This window comes from Myiozetetes cayanensis, unplaced genomic scaffold (genome assembly GCF_022539395.1).
Source record: "Myiozetetes cayanensis isolate MyiCay16 unplaced genomic scaffold, myiCay2020 scf7, whole genome shotgun sequence".
NCBI classification, from domain to species: Eukaryota; Metazoa; Chordata; class Aves; order Passeriformes; family Tyrannidae; genus Myiozetetes; species Myiozetetes cayanensis.
Window position 1 is genome coordinate 5,426,906 of NW_026087964.1, and position 27,693 is coordinate 5,454,598.

Consider the following 27,693-nt stretch of genomic DNA (forward strand, 5'->3'; position numbering starts at 1 on the left):
CTTGTGGGTGCCCAACCACGTGAATGCTGATGGAGCAGAGCTGTCTGCAGCCTGAGCTTTCCACCTCTCTCCCCAGTAGCTGCCAGGGGTGCCCAAGGACAAAAACAGGTAGAGGGTGACTTTACCACCCAGTGCCAGAAGGAAACTTTTTGATCCTGGTGGCATTCACTTCTGTGCAGGACTCCAGTCTACACTTCTTGGTGGTAGTGTTTTGAGGGTTTTTTTTACCTAATTACATTTTTATGTTGTATTTCCAGGTTCTGATCTGTACCCAGTCAATTGAATGCTGCAATGACTTAAGGCCTGTGCTTGGTTTCGATCTCATCTTTCTACCCCCATGATTCTTGTCAGCCTGGGCAGGACCGAGGCTGCTGTGGAGGCTGCAGGTCAATCCTGCAATCCTCCAACCCTGCCTGTGAGCTGGCAGAGCCCAAAGCCCACATCTTTTGGTTTAGGATGACTCCTGCAGGTGCTGGACCACTGTACAAAAGCAGGAGCATCACCACTAGCACACCCAGCATTGTCCTACCACCACGCTAAGGTGGACTGAATCCCAAGTTAATTCCACGACCGATATTTCCTTACCATCTCAAGGGAAAAACAAACCCCTGTTTAGAGTGGACAGGGCTGCCACCTGGAGGCACCCCAGTTTTCCTACATAGTGGAGAGAAGGAAGTGCCTCTGTGAGGTGACTGCAGCTCCAGGGACGTCTGACCGGTCCCGTTGGACATTTATAAAGCCGGGAGATGGCAATTTTGGCGCCTCGATTAAGCAAAGGCTCTATGCTAGAGGCCTCTTTGGGGTTAAGGATTTCATCAAGGAGAACAGTGGTTATTTGCTCCCAAATTCAGCCAGAACACTCTCAAGGGTTTTCTCTCCAAGACCAGGTTCAGGCAGGATCCAGACTCCCACCTCTCCACTGATGTAACACTTAAATAAACAAGGACCTAAAGCACTTCCATCCTCACCTTAGGCGCCTCACGAACCCTCTCATCCCTCACTGATCCTCTCTGGTCAGTACCAGACTGTGTTTTCTCTTCCAGCACGAGTCTTGCAGCCGTCTCGGTGTTTCCCAGGGGTTCCCGTGAGGACGGGCAGGGAGCGCAGCAGGGTTGCGACAGGGCTTGTGGCAGCGATGCCGCGTCAGAGCCCCACGTCGGGCGGCTTGAGCAAGAGGAAACAGCCTCAAAAAAAGTCAAACTGCTGCAGATTTCTCGAGAAGTCAGGGGCAAGGCAGAAAAGAAAGAGGCAACCAAGCACCCAGAAATTTGCCCCATCAGCATATAATGACTTCCAGCTAAACCTCCCCCCGCTCCTGCCCAGCCTGGGGGATGATTAAGTTTTGCCGTGAACAGAGCAGCTTTTTTTTTTTTTTTTCCTACTTTTTGCGTGACGTTCCAGCTGAGCAAGGAGGTGGAGGGGAGCTGTGGTGGGGCTTACTGCTCCTGCCACCTCACTTGGCGTGGTGGTGGGGTGGTTTCTGCACCTCTGTGTCCTTCTGCGATACCTGGAAGTGCAGTTCAGCAGCAGTAAGGGGAGGGGCAAGGAAAGGAGGAAGCCTCCCAGGAGAACACAGGAGGTCTGCGACAGGAATGAGAAACCCTTCAAACATTTGTGTCCCACCAGAAAGTCACCATCAGACTCCGCCGTTCAGGGGGCATCGCTGGGAGATGCACCTGAGCAGCCACCTCCAGCAATAAAAATTTCATTTTTATTTCCTAAATAATTTATGTAGAGAAAAGTCAAGTGGGAGTGTGGGATTTCCAGGGTTCATGGAAACACCACCATTTTTGTTTCATGTGCAACGTGGGGAGGAACTAAGCCTGATACCTTCACACTTTCTGGGCTGTGCCTTAACCCATAGGTGACATTTTGGGCACTGACTGTAAAGAGATGCTCCAAGTGAGCAGAGGTGCAGCAAGCCATTGCCAACAAATGAGTGGTCACTTCTTTGTTTGACCAAAGAGAAGATTTATTCCCCCATTCCAAAAAAATTTTGATGAGTACAGGGTTTCCCTCAATTGTCACAGTTAGCATGACTCCACAGACACCCATTCCCAGAGAAGAGGCTGTTTTAACTCTCTCCTAAAACCCTTGCAGCAGGAGGCCTGAGGAAGATCACCATGATGTTAGCAAAAAACAGGGGGGGGAAGGGTGGTGGAAAGCATTTTCCAAACCTGCCAAATTTTCATTTTCCAATATAAATTGTTATGGACATGAATTTATAGGCAGCCATCAAGTAAATTCACTAAACTGGTTATGGTCTCAAATGTGATTATTTTATTTACCTTACCCAGAGCAACTCTTACCTTTCATCGCCCCTTGCCTTGCTCCTGGTTTTGTTGACTCTGGTTTCTACAACCTTGTGAAATTTTCCCTCTCCCCAGGTGGGTGTCCTCAGTTTGCCAAGGCTTCTGCTTCTTATGTTCTGTGCTTTCATGTTGAAAAATTAATGTGGATATCAAGAGCTGAACTGGAACCAACCAACTTCGTGGGGCAGTTGAGGACTCCAAAGCCAGATCAGCAGGAGTCAGTCTGATGCCTACATTAAATTGGGAAACAAGGTCAAACAGATTCTCCCCACCTCAGCCTCAGCTCGAGGTGACAGCATTCCCCATGCCCTGGAAATGAAAGGAAAAGCAGGACCATATTGCACCACAGAGCATTAAAGAGCGCGCTTTGCCCACCAAAACATCCTTTCCAGTTGCTGCTTCGCTACTGTCTTAATGTACATTCCTGTGCGCACAGTTCTGCTGTGCAATAGTCTCACACAGAGCCTTTAAGGCACAGTTCTTCCCATCTGTCCCAGGGCTTATGCAGCATCTCCACTGCTCGTGCTATGGTGCAGCTCTTGTGCAAACACACACCTCCTCCTCCTCGCTCCCCTCAACACACAGTCCCGTCTCACACCAAGCAGCTGTGTCTCTATGCCCACCAGCAGAGTAAATCACTGCCAGCACCATTTTACCCCCTTATGTTCACGGCTTGTTACAGTACAAAACTAATTTTCTCCAGTTTGTTTGAAAACATTTTTTTTTAAAAAATTATTATTTCATATAATTTGTGGCTCTTTCCTCACAGCTCAGCCCCAGCATCTCCCTGGGCCGGGTTCCTCCCCTGTCACTGATGAGCACTGCCTTTGCAGTTGGGGTCTTGGTGCTAAAGGAGAGGCAGTTTTATATTCCCTTTCCACCTCTCTGAAGATGGAAGATTATGGAGGTATACAAACACATAGGGATTTGAAAAGCAAGTATCAAAAGAAACCTTATTCTGAAATGTATTTACTGAGTCCTCCTTTTAAAAGGAATGAAGATTTCCCATCTTATAAGAGCTTTCATTCAGTACAGACTGGCAGCAGCCCTCCAAGGGGAAATCAGAACATAAATGGCAAAATAAATCATATTTCTCCATTCAAAATAGGTCAAAGATAAGGAAGTTATCCCTCATCTCATCCACGTGGTAAAGGCAGGTGCCCAGCCAGTGCAGACCAGTATGTTCAAAGGATGGTTGTGCCATTTAACTTGGCTGATCTGGAGGTTTAGTAATTTCTCAGCAAAGGCAGTCACTTCCATAAAATAAAATAAAACAGTAAAAGAAAAGGTGTAATTTTATTCCTGGAATTGTGTAATACTGTCAAAACCACCCCACTGGGTTTCGTCAAGGGACAACTCCTTCATCCTTTCAGTGCACTGTGGGGTCCCTGGGGTGATACAGCCACACCAGGACAGCACTGTGGGGCAGAAACCCTCCTGCTATTCAAACTGTCTGGAGCAGGGGTTTTCACAGGCAGTTTTCTACCAACTTTAGCTTAGTCATACCCACGGGTGTTATGAAAACCAGTGTGAAACTGTCCTCCATAGGTTGCTGCCAGCCTAGGCCATACTGATTGCCCTGGCATTGCCCTTGCAGAGGGTGGGCTTGCTGCTCTGGGTTTTGAAGGGCAGGAGGAAGAGGGGATGCTCTACCAGACATGAGCTGGAGATGTACTTAAGAAGGGGCAGCTGCACTGGCCTTCAAAGAGTTTTCTTTTTTTAAATAACACATCAAGACACTTTTTTTTCATCTCTGTCCCCATTTTCACGAGAAATCCCAGTGTAATTTCCATGCTAATCAGATGAAAGCTTGCAAAATACATTTTCTTCAAGATACAGGGGAATGTATTAAGTTAACTCCAGGTGACCTGTGACTCTTGACAGTGACACACGCACTGTTTAAATCCATGCAAAGGGAAACCCTGCCCAAGCCACAGGCAAATACTTTGCTTTCCCCATGCTGCTCGCATGGAGCTGGAATATGTTCGATGAGTGAGGTCTTAGTGATGCATTTCAGCAATAATTCATATGCTAATACATAATTTAGGACCTCACTGCAGTCCCCCCTAACACACGTCGTACAGCGTGTACACACAGGGCCAGACGGCAGCTTTAAGGAGGCTCCAGGCATAATCCACAGAAAGAAGAAGTTTGATCCATCTCCAATTTGCACCTGCCAGATCATGAAGGGAGCTAATTGGATTAAAATATTGTAATTATCATTTCATTTACATGCGGTAAAACCTTAGGGAAACATTTTAAATGGCAGAAAATTTGAGGATGCAGTCTCTGAAGTCTGCTTCTTAAAAGCCTAATGCTCTCTCCCTCTTTCATTGCCTGAGACTAGTTTTATTCCCAGGAAAAGGTGAGTTTGATAAGCAGCTGATGTAGTGCATGGACCACAAAGCACTGCTTGGTTTGATCACAGTCATATTTATCAAGGCTACTTGGATGCCTTTGATATCAGCAGTCCCTAGTGACTGTGCCCAACTCTCCCTGTGGCCCCCACTGAGGAAAAATTAGCTTTAAAACACCTGTAAAGAACTTGACCTTGGAATTCAACAGTTCCAGTTGCAGAGCTGATTATGAGTCCCGAGAAGGAGCAGAAAAAGCCTTTCTTGGCTATAGTAGCAGCTCCCACTTCTTCTCCACAGGGAGACAATCCCGTGTTTTGGGGCCAAGAAGCTGTCCCTGAATGCTCCAAGGGAGGGTTAAACCAGGAGCATCACCTGGCCCTACAGACCTACCTCACAAGTAGAGCATGAGCCCTCAGACGGGGCTGGAATACTGCCTGCCTCTTGGTGCCTCTCCCAGGAAGGTGTTCAGCAGGTCCTGGGCAGCCTAGTCCTGCTGTGCGCTTGGAAAAGGCAGGGAGCAGGGATGACGTGCTGCATCTGTGCTGGTGCCCGTCACTGAGGAGCAGGGAACTGCACACACACAGTGCGATGCAGTTTCGGAGCAGCTAAGGAAGCAGAATACAAGAAAGGCCAAAAAGAACCCAAAGCCACATCTCCTCACACCTACTGGGTGCTCTTTAGGGGACATGACTTTGTGTAGGGCAGCGGATTTGCTTGGCAGATTTACAAACCATAGCTGGGCCGCCCCCACTCCTGCATCAGTTGGATACCTCAGCCTGGATCAGGTGTGGAGCCACTGCCACCCGGGTGCCCAGTGGAGAGTTCTGTGTCAGAGTACGTCCAGTTAACTTCTGTGTTTCTTCTGTGACACTGATTCAGGAATAAACAGTCACAGCCATGATGAGAAATAGCACAGAATGTTGCAATGCTCTTGTTCTCACAATAGCCTCGGGGTCTGCCCTGGTCTCCTGCGAAGCTGATACGGAGCTACTGATAGAGAGCAACTTCAAGCCTCGCTGAGCAGCCAGGCCTAAGCACGTAGAATTTTATGTGCTCATCAAGAGCAGCAAGGTGGCAATAGGAGAACAAATACTACCCTTAAGAGGAAAAAAAAAAAAAATGGAAGGAAACTGCATTTTAGGGAGTGTATTAACCCTTTACATGAGCACACAAAGCTTTGAGAAGTCTAGTCTGTAACTGAGGCCCTGTTTGTGCCAGTGATGAAGCACAGGAGCACACGAGGGCAGCTTTAGTAGCTGCCTCAGCACCTTGCATGACTGTTGGCAGCCCAGAGCCTACCACTGACACACTTACCTGGTTTCTTCTTTGGGACAGTCAACTCGATACACAATACATGATTTTCAAAGGGCAAGCACCCCACCCAGTCTGGAAACTGGAGACTTTGTAAGACGTGTCCTATTAGACAGGCAAAAATCAATGCCTGCTTGGTCATTAGTCATTCTGGAAACCTCCGCCTTGGTGACTCAGCCTGGCATACCTGGCAAGCTGGAAGGGAATCCGGTTTTGGGAATATTTTCTTTTTCTGCCACCCCAAAATTTTCAACTTGAGCTGCACAGGTAGCAGCCAACCTCCCTGGGAAACTACCCAGCTGGGAACATGGCATGAAACCCATTTCTGGTCTCACCACATCACATCAAATGCATCTAAAAAACATTTAGCTGATGAGTTCCCTCTCTCCAGGAACAGAACAAACATACAAGTACCTCCAAAGTAAATTATTGGATGATCTCCTGTTAAATGCACAAGCCCAAGGGAGAAGGATAAAAGTTTGAAAAGCAGAGTTTGCTATTACCCATTTTTTGGTGAGACATCTCCAAGAAGGGCAGCACCAGGGGTAGTTGTACAGAAACACAGCAAACGCAGCTGGACCAGAAACAGCCACTGCCATTCATGCAGTTCCTCTGAGGTTCAAGTCAATTGTGACAGTTCTAGACTGGATTTCTATTCTCCACCTGGTCACCCCAGAAAATCATCATGTCTGCCCATTTCCAAAAGGCACAAGCCTGCTGTGGATTGTAACAGAGAGCTAAGCAGGGTAGTTGTTGTTACCAGAACAGCCACAACTGCTGTGAATGTATAACAATGTGTAAAGATAAAGCCGGTCAGTGGAAACACAACTTTCAACATTTAGCAGCCAAATGCCAGCTAATCATGATTTGTAACCACTGCATTTCTGTGAACCATGGGGTGTGGCCTTGGTGCTTTGGAGAGGAGCACAGACCATCAGCACAACTGTCGCCCGAGTTCCTTTAGACACAAATGGAAGTGCCCATTTCCATAGTACAGGAGCTCCTGATTGCCCAGAACTGCTCAGGTAAACACCAAAGCCTATGAGCAAGCTGACAGAACCCTGAAAGTCAGGGGATCTCAGCACAACAGAGCTCTCCCAGTTCTGCTCGGTGTCACCACATTGGCCCACCCAGCAGCAGAACTGGCTGGGAACTGTGATTTGTCCAACTCTCCCTGATCATGGATGGATGCAGAGCCCAAGGCTGTAAAACTCCAATGCAACGTCATTCTCAAGATCCCAGCAGCAGTGGTCGTGGTCTCCTGAGCATTGTACTCACCAGATACAATTGCTGTAAGGCAGCGTCTGAGTTTTATGCCATGATGAGGTTTCCTTCACTGCTGTCTACAGTGAGCTACACTGCCCTACCACAGTCTCTACCAGCATCAAGAGATCATTTATTCACAGATGGGATGATACTGTGCAGGTCAGGACTTCTTGGCATGCGTTGCTTCACCTCCCCAGTGACACAAACCTGCCTGCTGTGCTGGCTGCCAGGGACACTTGAACAACTCTTTAAACATCATTAAGTCTTTAGCGCTGCTCAGAAGCAACCCAGCTCTTTTCTTTGTGCTGTAATGTAGCTCAGTGGTGCCTTTTTTTTTTTTTTTTTTGTTCATTTTTAACAATCCATAGCATTTATTTGGCAAGGAAACTTTCCCACCTCCTCTCCTTGGAGAATACTGGAGAGATGCCCAGCAAATTGCTTCCCCAATGAGGTGCATTTATATGATCACCCGTGAAATCTGTCTTACTCTTGTGATGGGACGGGAAAAGGAGGTGGCATGCAACTGGGACATGAAAAGGATATTCCTTAGCATAGGAAGGAAAATGTGACTGCTAGAACAAGACTTATCTCAGGTACCTCCTCAGGGTATGCCTGACTCTGAGCTGCATCAGATTCCTGCTACTTCCAAGGGAGATGTGCAGGAGAATGAAAAAGGGACATAGATGGCCAACCCTGGTCGTCTGTGCTTCCAGAAGGACACAGACATGATGAGAGAGCTGCTGTCTGCCACCCCACAGAGGAATTTTGCTTGTGGTGTGAACTGTCTGCCTGAGCGCTGCGGAACGGATCGCTCAAGGTTAAATTGGATTAAACTGTTACAGCTCCACTTTCCCACGTGTGGTTTAAATTTAAACGCTATAAATTTCATGGTGAGTTATTAAAACCTTCCTGGCAAGGAAAACTCATCTCTCAAAGAAAGAAATTTTTCTCCAAGTTTGCAAACCCACAGGGAGGCTTTAAGTCAAGTTCACAGTGAGATTTGCAAGTGGAGGGGCAGGAAGAGCTGAGGTGTTTAATCAGTGGCGTGCGGGAGCCCTGCGGAGCAGTCTGGCCCTGCTCTGCCCTGTCAGCTGCTCACCAGGTTTTCATGGTCAGCTCGTTGGTCCCACATGGTGTGCCTGGTGGCACAGATGCTCCTGGAGCAGAAGCCGAGCTCTGCCCCGTATGGCACATTCGGAGACAGCAGGACATTCTGGGCTGGATGTGTGGAAAATTGTTTGTAAATACTTGTCAGCATAAATTAACAGACAAGCCTTGGGAGGCCTGGGAATGTCATTCTTCCAAGAAGTCCCATCCTGCCAGTTTCTCCTGGGTATCACCCAGCCATGGGGTGAACTTTTTATGGGGTGGGTGTAAAATGCCCGAGTTTGGGTAGAAACCACGCAAAGATAATCACAAGTATCACGCACAGGGATGGACAGTTCTGCATGGCTACTGCTCCTTGCTGGGACAGGGAAACCCCCCAAGAGAAACCTCTTGCTCTACTGCTCCCTGAAGCTACTAACCAAAAACCATGAGGGAGACTCTGGCAAGTGCAGGAAGAGAAACCTGTAGGGAAAGCAGCCCTAGACCAATAGTTTGTGGCAGGGCAGCAGAAAAGCAGAGCTTCCTCCTGCTTCCCACCCCATGGGAGGACATTAAACACAGCCCTGTCAAGGACAGCACAGCAGACACGCTTCTGCACTCTCCAGACTCTACATTAAGCCTCAGAGGACCAAACTGCAAATCACTCAGAGCTGGTTTCTGTTCTCAGCTGTCACACCACAGGAGCAGCACCAGCTCAGGCTGTCCTGCTCCTCACATGCTCCCAACACTTGCCTTGGATGTGCTGCTGCAGGAACAGATGTTCACAAGCCGCTTGGGTCTTTCCAGTGGCTGAGTAGGTTTTTCAGCCTGAAGCCTCCAGCAGGTTCCCACATCAGCCCAGGTGGGCACAGCTGTCATCTTTGAGAAGGTGAACCACAAAGGTCTTGCCCTTGCCCTTATGCAGCCAGAAAAGGGATGAGGCAGCCCCACGTGCTGCTGGCTCCACACACAGCCAGGCCATGGAAACCTAAGAGCATCGCTTTGGGCACTGAGACTTGCCTGTACAACTTCAACTGCTGATCTCCATTTCAGGACCTCTCAAGAATGGGAAAACACGAAACCGACCCTCATATCCAGCTGCAATTCCAAGTGGATCTGGAGGCCTGGCTGCTTATGGGACTTGGAGCAGGGCAGACAGTGCTGGAGCCCCAGCCAGTGGAGAGGCACCCACTCATCATCCACCCGTGTATGCACAGGCTCAGGGGCTTCAGGAGGGCCCAGACGAAGGCTGAGCTCTGTCAGGCACTGACAGCCTGGCGCTGAGCCAGCCGGGACTGATCAGGGCATCAGAACAGCCCGGTGCCTGAATTCACCCAAAAGAAGAAGAGGGTTGGGTGTTTCGGTGGGTAGTGTGTTTGAGGTTTTGTTTGTTTGTTTGAGGTTTTTTTCTGTTGTGTTTTTTGTGCGTGTGTGTTTTTGTTTTTAATAGGTCTGCAACTGGCCGGCAGCTGCAACATTTGGGAAATGTCCCCCTGTCTCCCGCACCCCCGGGGGCCGCCGCGGCCGCTCTCCCGCCCCGCACTGCGCCCGGCGGCCGCACGGGGTCACACCGAGACTGCGCCTCGCCCGCCCGGGCCAGCGGCAGCCGCTGCTTCCAGGGCCAAATCCATCACCTCCGGGAGCGACGGAGCCGCGGGATGCGGCCGGGAGCGGCACCTGAGCACGGGGAACGAGCATCGCTGGGTTCTGTCCCAGGGGGGCTGGACACGAAAACCCGAATTGCTGCTCTTACCCCAGCCGGGGGAGCTGCTCCCTCCCCGCCAGGCTCGGCGGCTTCACGCTGCAGCTCGTGGGCTCCTACGGCTTCATGCAGCATTGAAAATCGTATAGAACTCGCTGGAGGCGGGAGCGCAGCGGAGCCGGGACCTCCCCCGGTGCCATCCCGGGGGTCCGGGGACTCCCAGATGCTGGCAGTGTCGCCAGACCCCGCCACCAGCGGTGACAGCTGTCCACAGCCGCGCCGGTGACGGCGCTCCGGGAGGAGAGCGTGATCCGTGCTGGTGTGCCAGGTGGGAAAGCTTTCAGCACTTGAACCGCTTACATTTGACCCAAATATTGCGCTGCACATTGGGCTTTAACGCTCCTGCGTGACAGCTGAGCAGAGGACGGAAGGACTCGGTACTCAGCGTCCCCCCCAACACAATCGGCTTCCACGCAGCTCAAGCACTTGACCTAAAAGTCTAATGACTCGGCACAGGCGGACCGCGGTGGTGTGACAGCAGGTAGAGCAGCCTGGTTTGTGGAAGCGCTGCCTGCTCCCTGCCCCGTGCTGCCGGGACATTCAAGGAGGAGAAATTACGATTTGTCAAGAAGAACTGGAAAGAATGGCTTTGGTGCATTTTAAATACGAGATGTTTGTTTTGTTGCAAGATGACTGTAGGATGCCAGGACAGGCCTTGAAAATACTCAAGGGTCCCAGTGGAGAACGACAGAAGGAACAGAAATAAGAGTGGTAGCTGCTGGATGCAATGCAGGAGCAGTTCATGCCCCAGCAGAGCAGGGGGACACGGGGCTATGGCTGGAGGTGATAAAGAAGGGAAGTATTTTAGCACGTGGCAGACTTGGAAAGGGCTCGTGCAGATCAGTCACGGCAGAGCAGAGCCTCTGCACACCCAAACGCCCGGGAACAGCGAGGAGCCGCGGTGGGAATCACACCCCACAGCAGGAACACACTGACTCGGCAGCACAACCACTGCTCCCGCGGGGCCGGGGCCACCCGAGCGCGGTGCTGTGCCCGCAGCTCCGGTGCCCACAGCCCCCAGGAGGAGCCCACGCTGGCACCTCTCCTGCTGCAAATCGCTGCACACAACATTTAGCACAGAGGGCTGGTGAAACGGGGAGATAAAACATGCGTTTGGAAAGAACAAAACAATCCAGCAAGGGAGCTGGGAAAGCTCAGCGGCCCGGGAATTGGCTGATGGCTCGGATGTGCTTGCACAGCCTGGGATCCGTAGGGCAAACCTCTAGGATGTTTCCCTGAGCAGCTGGGCAGAGCCAGCAATTACTGAGTGCAATTAACTGCTTCATTACCACCTAAGCAAAACAAACCAATCAATCTCTGCTTCGTTTACCCAGGGAAGAGACTGATGTCAAGACGCAAACATCACGTTCCAGACTGCAGCTGAGACGCACACCCTCCAGCCTGGCACAGTCACTCTGCTCCCCAGACACTCCCTGGGAGCAGATCTTAGATAACCCCTGCTATTTCAGGTGTGCTGACTCCACACCAGTGAGCCAGTGCTCAGCACCCCCATGAGCTGAGCTGCCCCATGATGTTGGTAAATACCTGCTGAGATGGAGCTTGCAGACCCAGATGGGAGCGATGGAGATGGGAGCAGAATTTAGTCTTCTGAGGTCCACCTTGGCCACTGCTGCCTGTGCTTGATGCATCCAGCAGGTCTGGGATGTTTAAACAAACCAAAAGAAGCCCAAAGGCTGGTTTTAGGATCAGGTCAACCTGCCAAAGGGAAAGGGAACCTAGAAGAGACCAGTCACTTTCAGAGGACCAGGAAAAACTGTGATTTTTCAAGCTGAAGCCCAGAGCCACCCCAAGCCTCAGTTTCCATGGCACAACACCCTTTTACAGCAGCACAGCCATTTCCTACAAGCTCTCTTCTTCCCACCAGACAATGCCTTATCTCTAGATAAGGCTCCAGGTGACAGGAAGGGAGAAAAAGGTCCCCTGCCATGCAAGAGGAACAGGGACGACTGACTCTTGAGATTCATGGTTAAGCTTCAAAGGGTCACTAAAACATCAGAGTCTGGAGACTTCAGCATCTCTAAAACCTTTAGTCTACTGAGAATATTAAAGTCTGAGTACAGTAAAAAGAACTGCACTTAACTCTGTGATGAGGTATAAGTGATCTGTGAAAGGGATTATTCATGGATGTTTGAAATAGCAGGACAGGACAATCCGATCTTGTGTCCCTGAGTATTTTAATAAGCTCTTCTGTAGGATGGAGATAACATCCCTACAGCAGTGTGATGGCACGTCAGCATGGTTAGCAGGGAAAGATCAGGGGCACTGTGGATTGTGCAGGGTTGAGGATGGAGTTACTGCACAAAATCCTACAGACTCCACTGTGGCAGTGTTGCAGTGCCACTGCTCTGGGGATGCCCAGCAAATGCTCACAACAGTCCCTCCATCCTGAACGTGTCCGAAGGGATGGACTCGGACAGGGACTCGGCAGAAGCAGTGCGGGGTCCAAGAGCCTCTTCTCATGCTCGGGCAGAGGAAAGGCCCAGCTCCCCCTCCAGTCCTTCATGGCTGATGTGCTCTGCTGGGCAAGAATAAATCCCTTTGCCATAAGATTTTTACTTACATCTTCTGTTGTACCTGCACACTGTCCGTGCAGGGTTGGCCACTGTGTTCCATGCCCAGCTCCTCAGGCAAACAAGCTCCCTGCTCTGTGGCCAGCAGTTGTGAGGAAAACAAAGCAGAAGGATCATTTTTTCTCTGGATGCAGGTGGGGTTTGGGAAAAGAGTGATTCTACATGCCCAGCCCTGCTCAGTGTCCACCCGTGGCACACTGATGGTACCCACAGCCCAGCTGGGCTGGGTGCAGGAGTGATGCTTTCAGCACGTTGAGGAGCGCTGCAGGAAATCACGGCCAGCTCACAAGGACAGGAGAACTGCTGCTGGCAAACTGGGAAGTGATTCCTTTAGCTGATTATAAACTGCACATTGGGATATTTTTGTGGTCAGGGATTTTCCTCCCCCTCCATTAGACACTGGGCTCCTAAGTGACAGTGCATTTCTCCCTGTTCCCTCTTCCTTGTGTTTGATCCGTTACCTTTCTTTCCCTGCTCCTTGTAACAGTCCAATGCCAGTGTGACTCCAGCCCTGGGTAGGATTAACTCAGGGTGAATTAGAGAGTTGGAGAGTGCTGAGTGGCTTTGCCTGGGCAGCTGTACCCCACCTGCACATCAGCCCACAGAGAAATCCTGCTTCTTAGTAATTCCTGAATCCATTATAAACTCGAGACCACCAGGAGCTTGACCTCTGGTGCAGGACAGCCCCACTGAGTGCTCACTTCTGTCTTAGCCCCAGCATGGGTGGCTGAACCGCTGTGCCTGCAGGGAGCACCTGATGTGGTGTTAGAAGTACTTGTGATGGTAGGTGGAGAGTCCCTCACACCTGTTAGCTCACTGTTCAACAGTGGGTTGTCCACAGGAGAATTGGCCTCTTCTTTCTTACGTGCATTTGTTCACGTTGGCTCAACTTCTGGCTGTTGGTTCCCCTCAGAGCCCTGCCAGGTGGGCAGAGCAGCCCAGCTCACCAGACTTGTGCACCCAGTGTGGGCAGCTACAGGGCACTGATGGGCTCTGCAATTGGTCTTCTCTTTGATACATTCAGTAGATGGTAAGTCCAGAGATTTCCAATCCCTTAGTCACTCCCCATGGCTTCTCTCTCAGAGCAAAACACACCAGAAGCACTTTCAGCAGGATGCTTGCCCAACACCTTCCCCCTTTCAGCTGCTTCTTCCCCTCTGCCAGGTGCTTAAGCCCTTTCATAAATATCACAAATAAATGCAACCCTGCAGAGGCTGCTGGAGCTGCCAGCGCTGAACCCCAGCAGCACAGGAGCACAGAGCAGCCAAGAAGATAGGATTTGGCACGAGCCAACTTCCTCTGGCAGCTAATGATGTGACAACATCTGAACCTTGGGAAGACGCTGGAAAGCCTCCAGGAGTGGCACACGGGGCAGAGGGTTCTATCACACGGCGCTGGTGTTCTCGATGGCTTCCAAGCTGTTTGTTCTCAGAGGAAGCACTTTTGTAATTGCTTGATTTGGGGTTAATTTTTTTTTTTTTCTGTTTAAAGCCAACCTAATATTATTCAGTGAATGGTATTTATTTGCACTATGTAATTAGATCACTTTATGAGAATTATTTGTTGCACGAGTGGGAATTTGAGATTTTCAAAAAGTGAACACTCCTTTTTTCATTTTTTACTGCAGCAAGCAAGCAAAGAAAAAAAAATATATATAACCAACAAGCAAAAAGACAACAGCATCTCTGTCCCCTCTACCTGCCAAGGAACAGGATTTCTGTAACCCTGGGTGGAAATAAAGAAGCAGCACACCCAATGGATTTTTCTCCAAGCTCCTTGAAAATACCCTCAATGCAGTAGGTAAGACAAGGCCGTGCATTCCCCTCCTGGGAGTTGCTTTTGACAAACAATAGGGTGAAAAAAAAAATCCCTTTGTGCAGTGTCCCTTAGGCTGTCAGCTCCTTGGCTTCTCCCTCCAGCCTGGCCCAGCCCAAGGTCCCCAGCTCAGAGCTGCACCACCTGTGGGCTCCTGACAGAGGCTGGGCTCTCCACTTGGGCATTTTTAGTAGGTACCATCAAGAATCTCTTGCTAAGATGCTCTTAAGCTTTCCCAACCTGATTTTTGGATTCTTTACTGCAGCATCTACTTCGCTTTTGTTCCAGTATGAGACGAAAGTTGCGTGGAGGCAGCATCTGGAGGCAAGTCTGCACCCTCAGCTTTTCACAACACACATTTTTGAGACAGACACTGGACACAGCCTTGTTTCAAATCCTCCCTACGGGAAAGAAATATGGAAGCATTTTTCCCTGAGACTCACTTTAGAGTCCAACTTCAATATCATTCCTTTAAAAAGGTAAGAGAAAAGGCAAAAGTAGAATGTGAGGAGCAAACATGACAGAAAAAACTGCCTTTCAGGGGTACAGCTGGGCAAGGTTTCCCTACTGTTCTCCATGCAAGGCTGATGTTCTGTCCTGTAAGAAACTCTCAGAAGTGTGGCAATTAGAGGGTTTAAAATGGGTCAACAGATGAATTTCTGTTAGCTCTATATTCTGTTCCAACACACTTGGACCAAATTAGTTGAATATTCTCATTTGAACAGAGCTTCCTTACATGGGGAGTAGAGCAATTTCTTTTTTCTTTTTTTTTTTTTAACTAGGTAAGAGTTATTTCTAGACAAAGATAAGTTACAATCACTGGCTCAAACCTTTAATTTTTGTTCCCCATTAGAGAGACCATTTCCCCAGAGATCATCCATCCACATTTCCCTTTCCAGTAGCTACAAGTTGTCCTAGACAAAAGCAGATGGTTCAGAGACCAAACCCAGGACTTCCAAACTACTTGATGTTCAGTTTTTCCTGTTCCATCTCCCAGTGCTTGAGAGCCAAGGGATCACAGGGTAGTTTCCTGTAAATGTATTTATGAAGTTGAAGAAATGATTATTTTTCTATGTTCAATTATTAATTTTCAGCTTCTCTGCAGATAAGCCAAAGAAAGTGAAATCAATTAAAAAACCCAAAACAACACAAAACCACCAGGCTTTACTCTGCATAATAAACAGAAAAGCTGTTAGTGAAGCAACAACCATAAACTGTCTTGGCCAAAAAGAAATAATTATCAAGTGCCTCAAAATTTGATCTCAGAGGCTCCCCAGACACAGAGGAAGATGGCACAGTACAGGTCCCACAGTAAAAAAGCCAGGACAGTCTCACTGCTCTTAACATACCAGACAAGTGACTTCTCATGGCCAAGACCTGACTGGGATAGCCATTGTGGAGCCACCAGTTCCAGCCTTGGAAGGATGAGGGAAAACTTTCTCCAAACTGTCCAAAAAGGCTGAGGCACTTAAGCATCACTTTCAGATACATCTTTTAAGAAAGATGGATATTTTTAGCATGTTTTACAGCACATCATCAGAGAGAAACTACCAGCACAAATGCTATTCAAGACTATTTCTTCTCATCACCTTCCACTGTACTGACAAACCCCTCGGAACCACAGCCTAATTCCAGCTAAAAACCTGAAAGCTGGCCACTGCTGAAATATTACCTAGAAAGCAGTCACCTCTAACACCTTCCCTGCTGCTATTTTCTTTCTTTTTTTATTAACTCAGTGAATAAAATGTCATGTTGGTAATGGCAATGTTTTATTGCCCTGTGAAGAACCATCAAAAAGCGCAAAAATACATAAATAAGACTTTCTAGAGTAAGACTTGAGTTTAGTGCTTGCTTAAGCGGTGTGAGTCCCTGGGATGGGGCTACTTTCAGAAAATAAAATCTCTGTAGTATCTGAGGTAGCTACAAGCTCAGTGCTTGCTGGCTGTGCCATTCCCTCACATCCCAGCTGGGTCAGACACCTCGTGCTCAAGAGAACCCCTCACTGCTCCCCAGGGGTGGGAGGCCTGGAGACCCCACTGTTGATACAGCACTTTGGACACAGAATATTCTCTTTCGCAGACAGGCTCAGTCAGAGCCCCAGCAGGCTGGTGGCTGAGAAAAACAGAAGAGAAATCAACTTCATACCTTTGAGTGAAACATGAGGGAAAATCGTACTTTACACTTCAGAGCCTTCACGTTTAGTGAAAACAAGAAATAAAGCGAGTTCATGAGAGACTAATTGCCCATTTTGTTTTATGCACGAGCCCCAGCATTCCTAGCACACGCAGTTAACAGCTTGTTTTCAAAGAAAACCAATTACTTCATGAAAACATCATCTTCACACTTCCAGATCTGCTATAACAAGTCTTATCCTCTTCATCCTTCTGGCCTAATATTTTGCCATTTTTTGGTTTAAGAGCAAATGGAAAAAAGAGCCAAATGAAAAAAATCAGAGTCTTGGCATTATCTATAATTTACTAACAGCTATTAAAACCTGGGAATCAGGATCCATCCTTTCTCCTTCACAAAGTAAAGGAATACTGCAAAACTTTAAACAACTTGGTGCAAAACCCATGGCAGCTCAGGTAGCCAGGAAGGACCTGTGGCAGGGTGTTCCTGCAGGTACAAGGAAGCAATAGAGATGAAAGCTCCCTGAGTTGTCTAATATTTCACTATCTGCAAGATACCCAGGGAGGCCACAGAATAAATCTAGTTTATACACAGCAGAAACTGAAAGCTGGGTAATGTGGTGGGGTAAAGGGGGAAGAGGAGAAGGAACAAGAGCTAAAAAACCCCTCAGAAATAGTAAAGAAGATGCCCACAGGGATGATTTCTTACAGACAAACAACATAAATAAAGCATATTTCAGTAAAGTGCTATCATTAGAAAATAAAGAGTTCACAGTAAGCACCTGACTTTGCAGCATGAACCTTCGCCACAAATAAAGATGTTTGAGCCATCACAGTCCCTCTGACGAAGCAGAAAGCAGAAGCCTCTGTGCCTGCCTGTGCAGGAACAGAGTGCTGCAGTCTTGGCACTGGCAGGGAGATGCTATCGGGGGTTGCCACGGAAACCAGAGGATGCAGCCCCAGCAGCTTTGACTCTGCATGAACCGACAGTGAGCTCAGTGAGACACTGAGCGCTGGGGGTTTCCTCCAGCTCCCAGGCAGGACTGTGATGGGGCTGTGTTCGAAGCTCTCCTACAGTCAATCTCCTGCTTCCACATCTTTCACATCTCCCCGCTCCTGTGCAGGCACAGCCACAGGGGCACACAGCCCCTTTCCTCCTCCTTCCTCTCAGGTTACACAAAGCACACAAAGGTCATTCCTTACCCATCACTTCCACCCAGGTTCCTCCTCACTGAGATGCTGTGGGACAGCTTTTAAGTATACTTGAGTGTTCTGGACAGGGGTATTCCCTGGAAGCAGAGATATTTTACTGGAGTTCCTTTCACTGCAGAGGGAGCCTTGATATCCATCTGCTTTTACAAACCCAGACAGAGCAGACAATGCTGCTCAGACCTAGAAAGGATCACTTCAGAGTTTACTGTAGTTCTTTTTCCCCCCTGAAAACAGCTGTGATCCAGAAGGAACCTGCAATACACAACAGTCCAGCACCAGGTGAATTACTGCCACCTTTGCCAATGTTGCTCTTACCTTATTAGCCCGTTCATTCCCATTGCAGCATCCCCAACAGGAAAGCTGCTGTGGAACCCATTGTGTTCAGGAGAAATGAAATCCCCTTTTTTATTAAAATGTCCCTTTAGGATAAATTTCTACTGTTCATTTATTCACACACACCTTAAGGCAGCATTATTTGCCCATAAATATTATGTATATTAATTTAAATGCAATCTTATGCTTGCAGGCAGGCTTCCCATTCAAGTTTTCCCATTGTTGCACCACTGAAGCTGAGATCCTAATGTCATGGAGCTGTAACATGGCTTTTGTTCGGTGAAATTGCATCCCAAAGCCATGCACTAAGTCCTCTGGAAATGAAAATTAATTCTTATAGAACCTTTAACAGCTGTATCTCATACAAGGAGCAGAACAAAGCAGCTCTGGGCATTTATGCTTCCTAAGGATAACTGTGCACATAGATGCAAGGAGTGCTGTTTTCACTGCAGATTTGTGTCCCCCACAGAAAAGATTATTCAGATGTGACACAGGCAGATCAAATGTGCCTGATGTGTGAAGTGGCCACTGACACGAGATATTTCGGGAAGGGAGATTCTCAGCCGGTGGCGAGAGATAGCACAAGGCAATGCTAAGTGACAGGCTGGTACTCCAGCTTGGATTTACCACCCCTTCCCTCTACTTCCATTTTCAAATTTAAACTCCTTTCTTTCACGTTCCTTGCAAAGTGAGAAAGACTTAAGGCCAGTTTGTTTGACAGGGTGGCAGCTGTCACTCCGTGTAAACATACCCCGAAATGAAAGAGCAATCCAGCACATGGAAGTAGAAAGTCCTGACACTTTAATTATCTGAAGAGATTACAAGATGAAAGTCTTCCTTGAGGCAAATGTATATTAGTATTGATATAGTCATTGTGCTTTTCAGTAAGAGAAATAGGAGTCTGTATTTACATAAGAAACTATAGTGTCTGAGATCTTTAAATATCATATTTATGGAAATGATTCTGAATTACAGCATTTACAAAATAAAAACAAGCTTAAATAAATATTCAGTCCATTAAATAAGATTTTTTCCACAGAAGCATCTTTTTGTGCATATTTATTTCACAATTGAAGTTTGTTGCAATTTTTTAATCCTATAAAAGAAGCATTAAATTTGTTGTGTTTTTTTTTTTCCCCCTAAAAATAAAACTGCAATAATCATTGCAATGTGAAGCCTGAGATTTAAGCCTGAATAAGTATCACTGCTCGCACCACATTACCCATCTCCCACCGATCACCCAACCCCACGCCTTTCCAAACTCAGGTGAATGCAGACACTCCAACTCAAGGATTTCATGAGAAGGATTTCAGCGAAGTAGTAATAGTAAAAAATATAAATAAGGTGAGAATAACACATCATAGCTGACATTGTCTACAAACAGCATCATAAGGCTTGTGCATTACACGTAAACTAAGTGAAGCTGTTTCATCTGATTCAAAACGACAGTAGTGCCCAACTGCTGTACCCTTATATGGCTCATTAACACTGAACACTGAACAAAGGGAATGTCCCCACAAAATAAATAAATTATATTTAAAAAAAAATAAATCAACACTGGCCAGTTTTGCTTTATCGTTTTGAATGACGACCTTTCTCGAGCGTGATACCGCAAACAACTTCCTCATCCTATTTTGTATTTATCACTTTGAAACACAGTGTGTAACACCACGAGTCAGGAAAGGGGACACAGCACAGAGCTCTTGATCTCGTTTCCTCTGTAACCACAGCACATACTGTCTTGCTTTTCATGTGGCCAACTCAAAGCATGTCCAAATACCTTTGAAACCTCAGTGCTCGGGGAGCTCTTACTGCAAATAGTTTGTGCAAGATCATAGCATGAATCCACGTGAGTCTTATTTCTTTCCCTTCCGAGTGGAGATAAAAATTATTCCCTGGTGTTTCAAATAAATACAGATGTCTTCTGAGTTGTTAGCATGAGTGAAGTAACAGTATGCAATATTTTACATGGTTACTCTGCCAAATGTGGACAACAAGTACCCTTCTCTGGCTGACCATTCTGTAGGACCTTTTGGATATCTCATTACACATTTGCCTTTTTAAAACCATTTAAAAACCCTCATTATTGGAGAAATAATTTGTAACATCTATTAATATTTTGTTGCCAAACTCTTTCAAAAATATTTACTTTAATATTAATTCATTTATTTGGCAACCATTTCCTCTGAAGTTTGTTAAGTTTTAAATGCTGATATAGAAACCAAAGCTCTGTGTCAGACCTTTATTAACAGGATTTAGCATAAATGGTTCAGATTATAAATACTTCCAAAACTCCAAAACATGGAATTGGAAGTTGTAAAAATTTTTAGAAGACAACTTGGAGTTATTGCTCTGCTCGGTAAGTGAAAGGCAACAGAAATACTCTGCTTCAGGACCTTCAGTCCTTAAGGACATTCCTATGGGATTCACAGAAAATTCTGCCTTTGTAAATATCGAATGTGGATTTGAAATAGATTTGCTTTGATTAATTCTAGCATAGGTAGCAAAACTCTAGTCATGGGAAAAAACAGCAGCAGGAGGGAGAGCGCTGATACCCACAGCCATGCTGGAACTCCAGTGGGCACGGGAGTGTCCGAGCTTTGGGACTGATCCGCTGGGATGGACTACTCTGTTCCTAGCATGTGAGATAAGCAGCAATGCTTGTTCCATTCTCTGAGCCCTATTTCCTTCCACACAGTGCATTTGTTCTGCATATGGCATCGTAACATTAATGTTATAAATTTATGGAAGACTGTACTGTAGCCTTAGAGCTACAGACGCTTCATACTTCCCTTTAGCAGCTTAGTAAAATGCAATAAAAACTGTCTGTACAAAATTTATAATAATGGATGTCAAAGCCTACATGCCCTCATGGGGTCCCTCTTTCAAGTTAATTCTTGGCTTAGATCAAATATATCAGTCCATGTAAGACTCCAGAAGACACACCAGTAGTTTAATATGTCAGATACCAGCTCTGTCACTATAGAAAGGAGTGACATGGAACATGTAACAGTGAGTGCAAACACGGACAGGCTTCATCTGACCATAACGAGGTAATGGAGCAGAGTGGGAGGAACAGCGGGAACAGAAGATCTGAAAAACAAGAGGGAAATTTCACTTCAGTTCCTTTGAAGAACAGGATGGGACAAAACTGATTTCAAGACAGGGGAGCGAAGATCGTATGTGTCGGGCTTTTGTGTGTTGGCACCACCCCCCTCTTCAGCACAGCAACTGAAAGGCTTCTAAAGGCAATTCCTAGCCCGGTGACCAGTTTTTCTGGCCGTGCTCAGCCTCCCTGATGCTGTTGCCCCAGCACTGACAGTAGCCAAGGCAGGCCTGTCCAGCTCTGCAGGTCAGAGGGGAAAGCAGCTCCACCAGAGATGTGAAGAAACATCTCTCTCCATTGGTTTTAAAGAAACACTAAGGGAATATTTGTGAATGTCTCTCAAGTTCCTACTCCTGCAAGTCCACTACAAGGTTAATGAAAGCAGCTTCACAAGCCCCTTGCTTTTTAACTTGTACAAGAGCAAGCGAGTGAAATGGGATTGCAGATTTCTGGCTTCCTGAGGTACGTGACTGTTTTTTTTTCCTCCCTCGCTCCCTCTTCCTCCCCCACAACCTTGCAAAGCAGCAGCTCTACACACCACAGAGGTACTGCAAAGGTTTGGAAAGAAGGCAAAGGGACACTGCCTGCAGCTGAGCTGAGTGTGCATCACCCCTGGCAGTGCAGGCTGCTGCAGCTCGTTAAAGCTTACAGCAGTAGTCCAGAGCGACTCTGCATTTGGGTGGGGGTGTTCTAGGATCTCAACAGGGAATTCTGCCTTTAGCAGACAAATGTTTATGGCTGCTTAAAAGTCAAAACCCTCCCCAACCCTTTCTAAACGTGAGAATTGGCAGCCCAGATACACAAAACCACTTGTGACTTGAAAGCCCTGGCCAAGCTCACGCATTTTGCTGTGCAGCCGAGTTTCTGTGGTACACATGAATTTGCTGTTCTGTTTGGTGGACAGTTTCTCACATGTCTCACTGAGTCATTACCTTGCCACAGCTCCGACAGTGGTGCTTCCTGCGAATGACTGTGAAAGGAGCCTTGCATGCAGTGCAGTAGCTGCAGACTTCATCTGGAACCCAGTCAGGAGGATCTGCCAGAAACACAGCAACAAAAGGGAACATAAATCAAAAGGGAATAGAACCAAACATGTGATTACCAGATCCTCAACGAAGTAGGGAGAGTAAAATATAACAGCAGCTGCTTTCATCTGTGTTTCTCAAGGTGCTTTGCAAACAGCAGCTGGGTGAGTTCAGGATGCCTGGAAGGGCTCAGCTCCCCCCATCTCTGCCAGGCACCCACCTCTGGGCAGAGCACAGCAGGCACTGAAACAGTGCAGAGCAGCTTTGGACTTATAAAATATATCTTACGTAAAAGCAAGTGGCGAGGGAAAGAAGATAAGCAAAATAAAGTGTGAAGATAAGGGACTATTCAAGCAGAGCTGGATCACAGGTATTTTGGGCAATGCAACCTGCCATCAAAACAAGCTTAGAGCAGAGATCATTCCCAGCCTCCTCAGCCCTTCCTACAGAAAGGCCGACTGCTTTTCTGCAATTAGGCAAGCAACTACACAGGTAATAAACCCAGAGCCTGATTACCATCTGCTAAATTATTAGGACACTCACTGGAAGTCACCAGTAACTATGGCAAAACCACAAAATCAAGTGTGCAAGACTTAGCAGAGAAAGAATTTGCCCATTATCACGAACAGCATGTTTCAGTTGTTTATGTCTCCTGCGAGCTCTCTAACCTCTCATAAAAGCCAAGCAGGGAAGTGATTTGGTTTTGGCAAAGCAGAAGGTATCAGGCTCACTTCTGCCGAGCTGCTTCTGCTCATGACAGGCTGACATGACCTCAGAGAGCCCAGAATTGCAAGTGCAGAAATGATGCAGTCAATTGCTTAATTAGGGTGGCAAAAATCTAATGGAGGGCAAAGCAAGTTCTATCCAGAAGGAATCAGTGGACACAGTGGACATGAACTGCTGGATGTATTTACCCAAGTTCCCTGTATACAGTTTCCCTCAGAGTATTATTTACAGCTTGCAAGCCATGTAGTTGCTGATTTATAAACCTGACAAGCAAGATCCCTGCCTCAAGAAGTGTATTCTCAAACAACAAAATATATGGTGCAGTTAATGCAGAGGTCAAGAGGGCTACAGCTACAGGCAGAAAAAAGACAATTAAATGAAAATTCCACTGTTTTGTTCAAAAATGACCATGACCAGTTTTCATGTCTTTGTCAAATTAAAAGTACAAAGGATATAGCATTCAATGCAGGAAATGCTCAAAAAGCAGATTAATAAAAACAAAGAGAATTTCACTCAGCTTTCATGGGCTCCTCTAAACTATTTTAGAAGTTGAACTAGTTTAAGGAAGCAATCCTTCACTTAGTGAACAAACTGTCTGATAAAGGCTACAACTACAGGGCCAGCAAACAAAACCAGCAGTCAGTGTGCAGAGAAATGACCGATGTAGTGAGAAAAAGGGCATTGCACACAGAAGGCTTCACCTCATTCCTGGGAACAGTTCACCAGAAAACATTCTGTGGGGACACAAGAGTACAAATTCCTACTTCAAAGGCAGGCTTTCCTTCAGCAGCAAGGACTGCCAGCTTAAGTCAAAGCATTAGTAACAGCGAAGCCAAGAAATTTTCCTTTCCAATTCTTTTCCTTCTCTGCAACCTCCCTAGCTACTACATGTAGCTTGCCCAGTGAAACTTACTACTAATAACAGTTTATGATGTGGATTTTGACAAATTTGTATCACTTTTACAGAAATCTCCGATTTGAAACCATGGCAAGCCTGATGACCTTGGAACATCCTTATGTTCTCCAGCCAGGATGTTCCTTAGGTTATCACATATATCCAAAACAAACAAACAAACAAACAAACCACCCCAAAAATGAACCAATAACAATATTCCTATTTAAAACTTGCCATTAGACTACACAGATTATATTTTCAGGGATTTAACTATCCATTGATTCTCACTGATTTTGAAGACAGCAGGATTTAGGCAGTTGTTTAGTCTCTGTGCCACCAGGTCTCCCTCTGCAGAGCTGGTGGAAGCAGATTTAGTAGATGCCTACTTTGCTACCAACGCTTTATCAAATGTATTGTAGTGTGGGCTACCATGTTCAGCAAGTTACTAATTTTAATATTCACAGAAAAGCCACAATACACAGGCCCTTTCTGTATACACTGCAGCATGCTTGTAGGATCTGCAACTTCTGCGGCAGTAAGAGGCATAATCTCTCCTTCCCTCAGATCACAATTAGTCCAGACACATTATAAGGTAATGCAATCCCACCACAAAGACCCTGCAGCTCATCAGCAGAAAGCAGCTTTCTTATCAGCTGTTTATCTTTTGATTTGTTTGGGGTTGGTGTTGTGGGTTGTCTGTTTGGTTTGGTTTTTGGGTGGAAGGACAGGGTTATTTTTATTTCCTTTCCCCTCCCCCTTTTTTCTCCTGTTGTTGCCCCTGAAGTGCAACACAGAAAAAAAATTATTTTTTAATTGATCGTGCATGGATTTGTCTCCACAGTAAATAAGAATATTTGCAAAAAAACCCCAAACCCCGCACCACGAGAAACAGCAAATTTTGATAAATAATGACCTTAAACTCATAACAATCATATAATCCACAGTTCATACAGAATTACTTGACTGACAGATGAATTAATCCGCAAACTTTGTTTTTATGACTGCATTAAAAGTAATTCCCAACGTAGTGGTACTCAGTGTATAGAAACAGCACAACCCTCCCTACAGAACATTCTCCCACAGTAGAGGGGCTCTCTCTGCCTCCACGTTGGTGTCACGTCAGCTGATTCACTAAATGAATGCATCAGTAGAGTGAGCTAAAGGGCACATTTTTCCCCAGACAGTGACTCATCAGCAGTAAGGCCCTTTGACGGGCTCCACAGCCAGCCCCGTGCCCTGCTGCCTCAGGGTTTTAGTGCCCTCCCAACACCCCAACTGCTCGCACCAAGATCTGCTGCACTGCAGCACACCCCCAAATAGTAACACTTGGTTATGTAACGAGCTTTTAACACTCAGAATGCTGTACAAATGTAATTGCTTTAATCCTCATCACCCAGCTACAGTCAGTCGGTGTGCGGGGACAAATCACGGGAGGAACGTCTTGCACGACGTCACACAGCGGTGCAGCCTTGAAATGACATTTGAGATAAGGAACTTTGGGGCATTACCCCGACGTCTTTGCTTCCAGTTGTGACAGAAAAACTCCTTACACTGAACACAAACACAGAGTTTTGAGAGTAAACACTTCAGAAATTAAATGCAATGCTGGATTGTAGCCAAAGTGCTCACCCTGGCAGGGAGGATGAAGTCCTGAATGACTTGGTCTCTCTGAGCCCATGCAAGCCCCTGTAGCAATGGGATCCCACCCTTTGGTCCCCTTCACCAGCCTCATCTCGTTCAACCTTGGGAGCAGCCTTTCTGACTTACATGTATTAGCGATTGAGTCACTGGGCTTTTTATAGAACAGGTTTTTGAAATATTCTCTGAAGAGCACTCTCAAGAGGGGATGAAGTTTCAATGCGAGGAGCAGAGTGCCTTACACGAATTAAACCCCAAGCCTGAGCCTGAAGATGTGCTGGAAGCAGGGCAGCAGCACTGCATCCATAGGCTTTTTATGTTATAGTCCTTCTCCAGGCTACGCTGCTCCATTAGCTCTGCCTGCTGCAGCAAATAGAAACATCCAGTCTCTAAAGCATTATCTGCCTGTGCTTTGGGGATTTGGACAAGGAAGGGAGGGAAAACCTTGTTCATGGGCTAATTGGCCCACTGCTTTATCATGCAATGAGAGTTTGGAGAAGTCTGCTGGGAAACAGATGAAGTCCACAGCACAAACATCAAAGAGGAGGAGGAAGGGAAGGAAGGGATTAATGAGACAGAGTACAGAAATAAATTTTAGAAGAAAATATTAAAAGCATGCACAGAAAAAAAAAAGAGAGAAAGGAAGAGAAACAAGTATTTAAATGAATAAGAAACAAGTTTAAAGAAAGGAATAGACATAAGATAAAATTAAATGGTGGGAAGACTGAAAAAGACATTTTAAAAGGAGAAACAGTATTTCCAGCTTTAAACTACTCAAAAATCTTGCATTACAATTTCTCATAAATCAAGAAATTTTACAGTCTTTTTATTAATGCTATGCTGTAGCTTTTAGAATTCACCTTTACATGTCTACGCCACCTCATTAGCTAAATGTGTTTTCTGCTCTTGAAGTTAAAAGTCACATAAATCCAAGATGCTGAAGCTTTAAGAAAACTGTAGGCATGATGAAAAAAAAAAAATCACAGACACTGTAAACTGTCAATAAGCACACATGAATTAATTGTGTTTAAGTATGTGCAATAGTCTTAATGCAGGCCAATCTAATCTTAGAAAACCAAGGAGAGAATCTCCCTGTCTCAGAACACAAGAGGAAGAGAGCCTGGACCTAGATCCATCAACAGCGTGGATTGAAACACCATTAGATCAGAAAGCCTAAAGTTTATTTAGTGGTGCTGAGACACAAGAGTGGGGCAGGGAGGGAAACAATCCCAAAGGTTGTTGAGACCTGCAGAAGGCCTAGACTAGCAAATCTATGCTCTGGTAGAAAACAAGTCAGAAACATGCACACCACAGCTCTCTGTTGAAGATCAGCTGCTAAACCCTAAGCCTGTGGTGGTGTTTGTGTTATGGCCAGACAATTCGGAGAAAAGACTCTTTTCTGCATCTTTTGTTTTTATCAAGTATTCCTAACGTAAGAGTCCAGCTGAAAGCTCCTCCTGCAGTGATGTGTATTAAATTACAGAGCACATCATGCAAACCCCCAGCTGTACTTCTACCAGACCAACCTTGGGAGGGCTGTTCCTACAGCAGCCTGTGGGACTGACACCGCTGCAGCCGTCACAGTGCATTACCCTCACAGCTGAAAAAAGGGTCAGATGGGCTTTCACTCCTGATGAAAGCAGGAATTTTAAATTCTCACAGTTTTAAAGCATGGAAAGGAGAAAACTAAGATGACTTGACTTTACCCCTCACTTCAACCATCATCCACAAGCAAGATTAACCTTTTTTGTCCCTTATCACACGTAATTTTGGGCAATTTCTGACTTTGATGTACAATTTTTAAAGAGCAAATGTACAGAAGTAATCTCTACCCTTGCTCAGTGTTGATTACAGCCAGGCTGAAATTTTTTCTATAAGTTTTCTGCTTAAGCATTATTATTTGATGAAAATTTTGGAGGTGAGGGAGAAAAGAGGTACAGACTTCTCAGCCTCAGCTCTTGTCAAATAGATTTCTTAGGACGGAATTTCAGTCCAAATCTAGAAAGCTTTCACCAAAGCATGGAGCTTAGCAGACCTTAGAGGCTCAAGCCTCTGCTCTGCCTGATTTAACATGACCTTAAATGATGACGTCCTGTGTACACGATGATCATGTCCTAGTATATGATCAG

At 46.4% G+C, this 27,693-nt stretch overlaps 1 protein-coding gene across 4 annotated transcripts in view; it reads right to left on the bottom strand.

Annotated features, from left to right (window-relative positions):
• Positions 1-18,960: 18,960 nt before the first annotated feature.
• The window catches only part of ZFYVE28 (zinc finger FYVE-type containing 28), a 150,690-nt gene continuing 141,957 nt past the window's right edge, over positions 18,961-27,693 (bottom strand). For all 4 annotated transcript variants that reach the window (XM_050337808.1, XM_050337810.1, XM_050337809.1 and 1 more), the window contains 2 exons: positions 22,213-22,316; positions 18,961-21,267 (listed from right to left, as the gene is read on the bottom strand). In XM_050337808.1, coding sequence (XP_050193765.1) covers positions 21,136-21,267; positions 22,213-22,316 — 236 coding nt within the window. In that variant the 3' untranslated portion in view covers positions 18,961-21,135. The remainder of the gene's footprint in view (positions 21,268-22,212; positions 22,317-27,693) is intronic.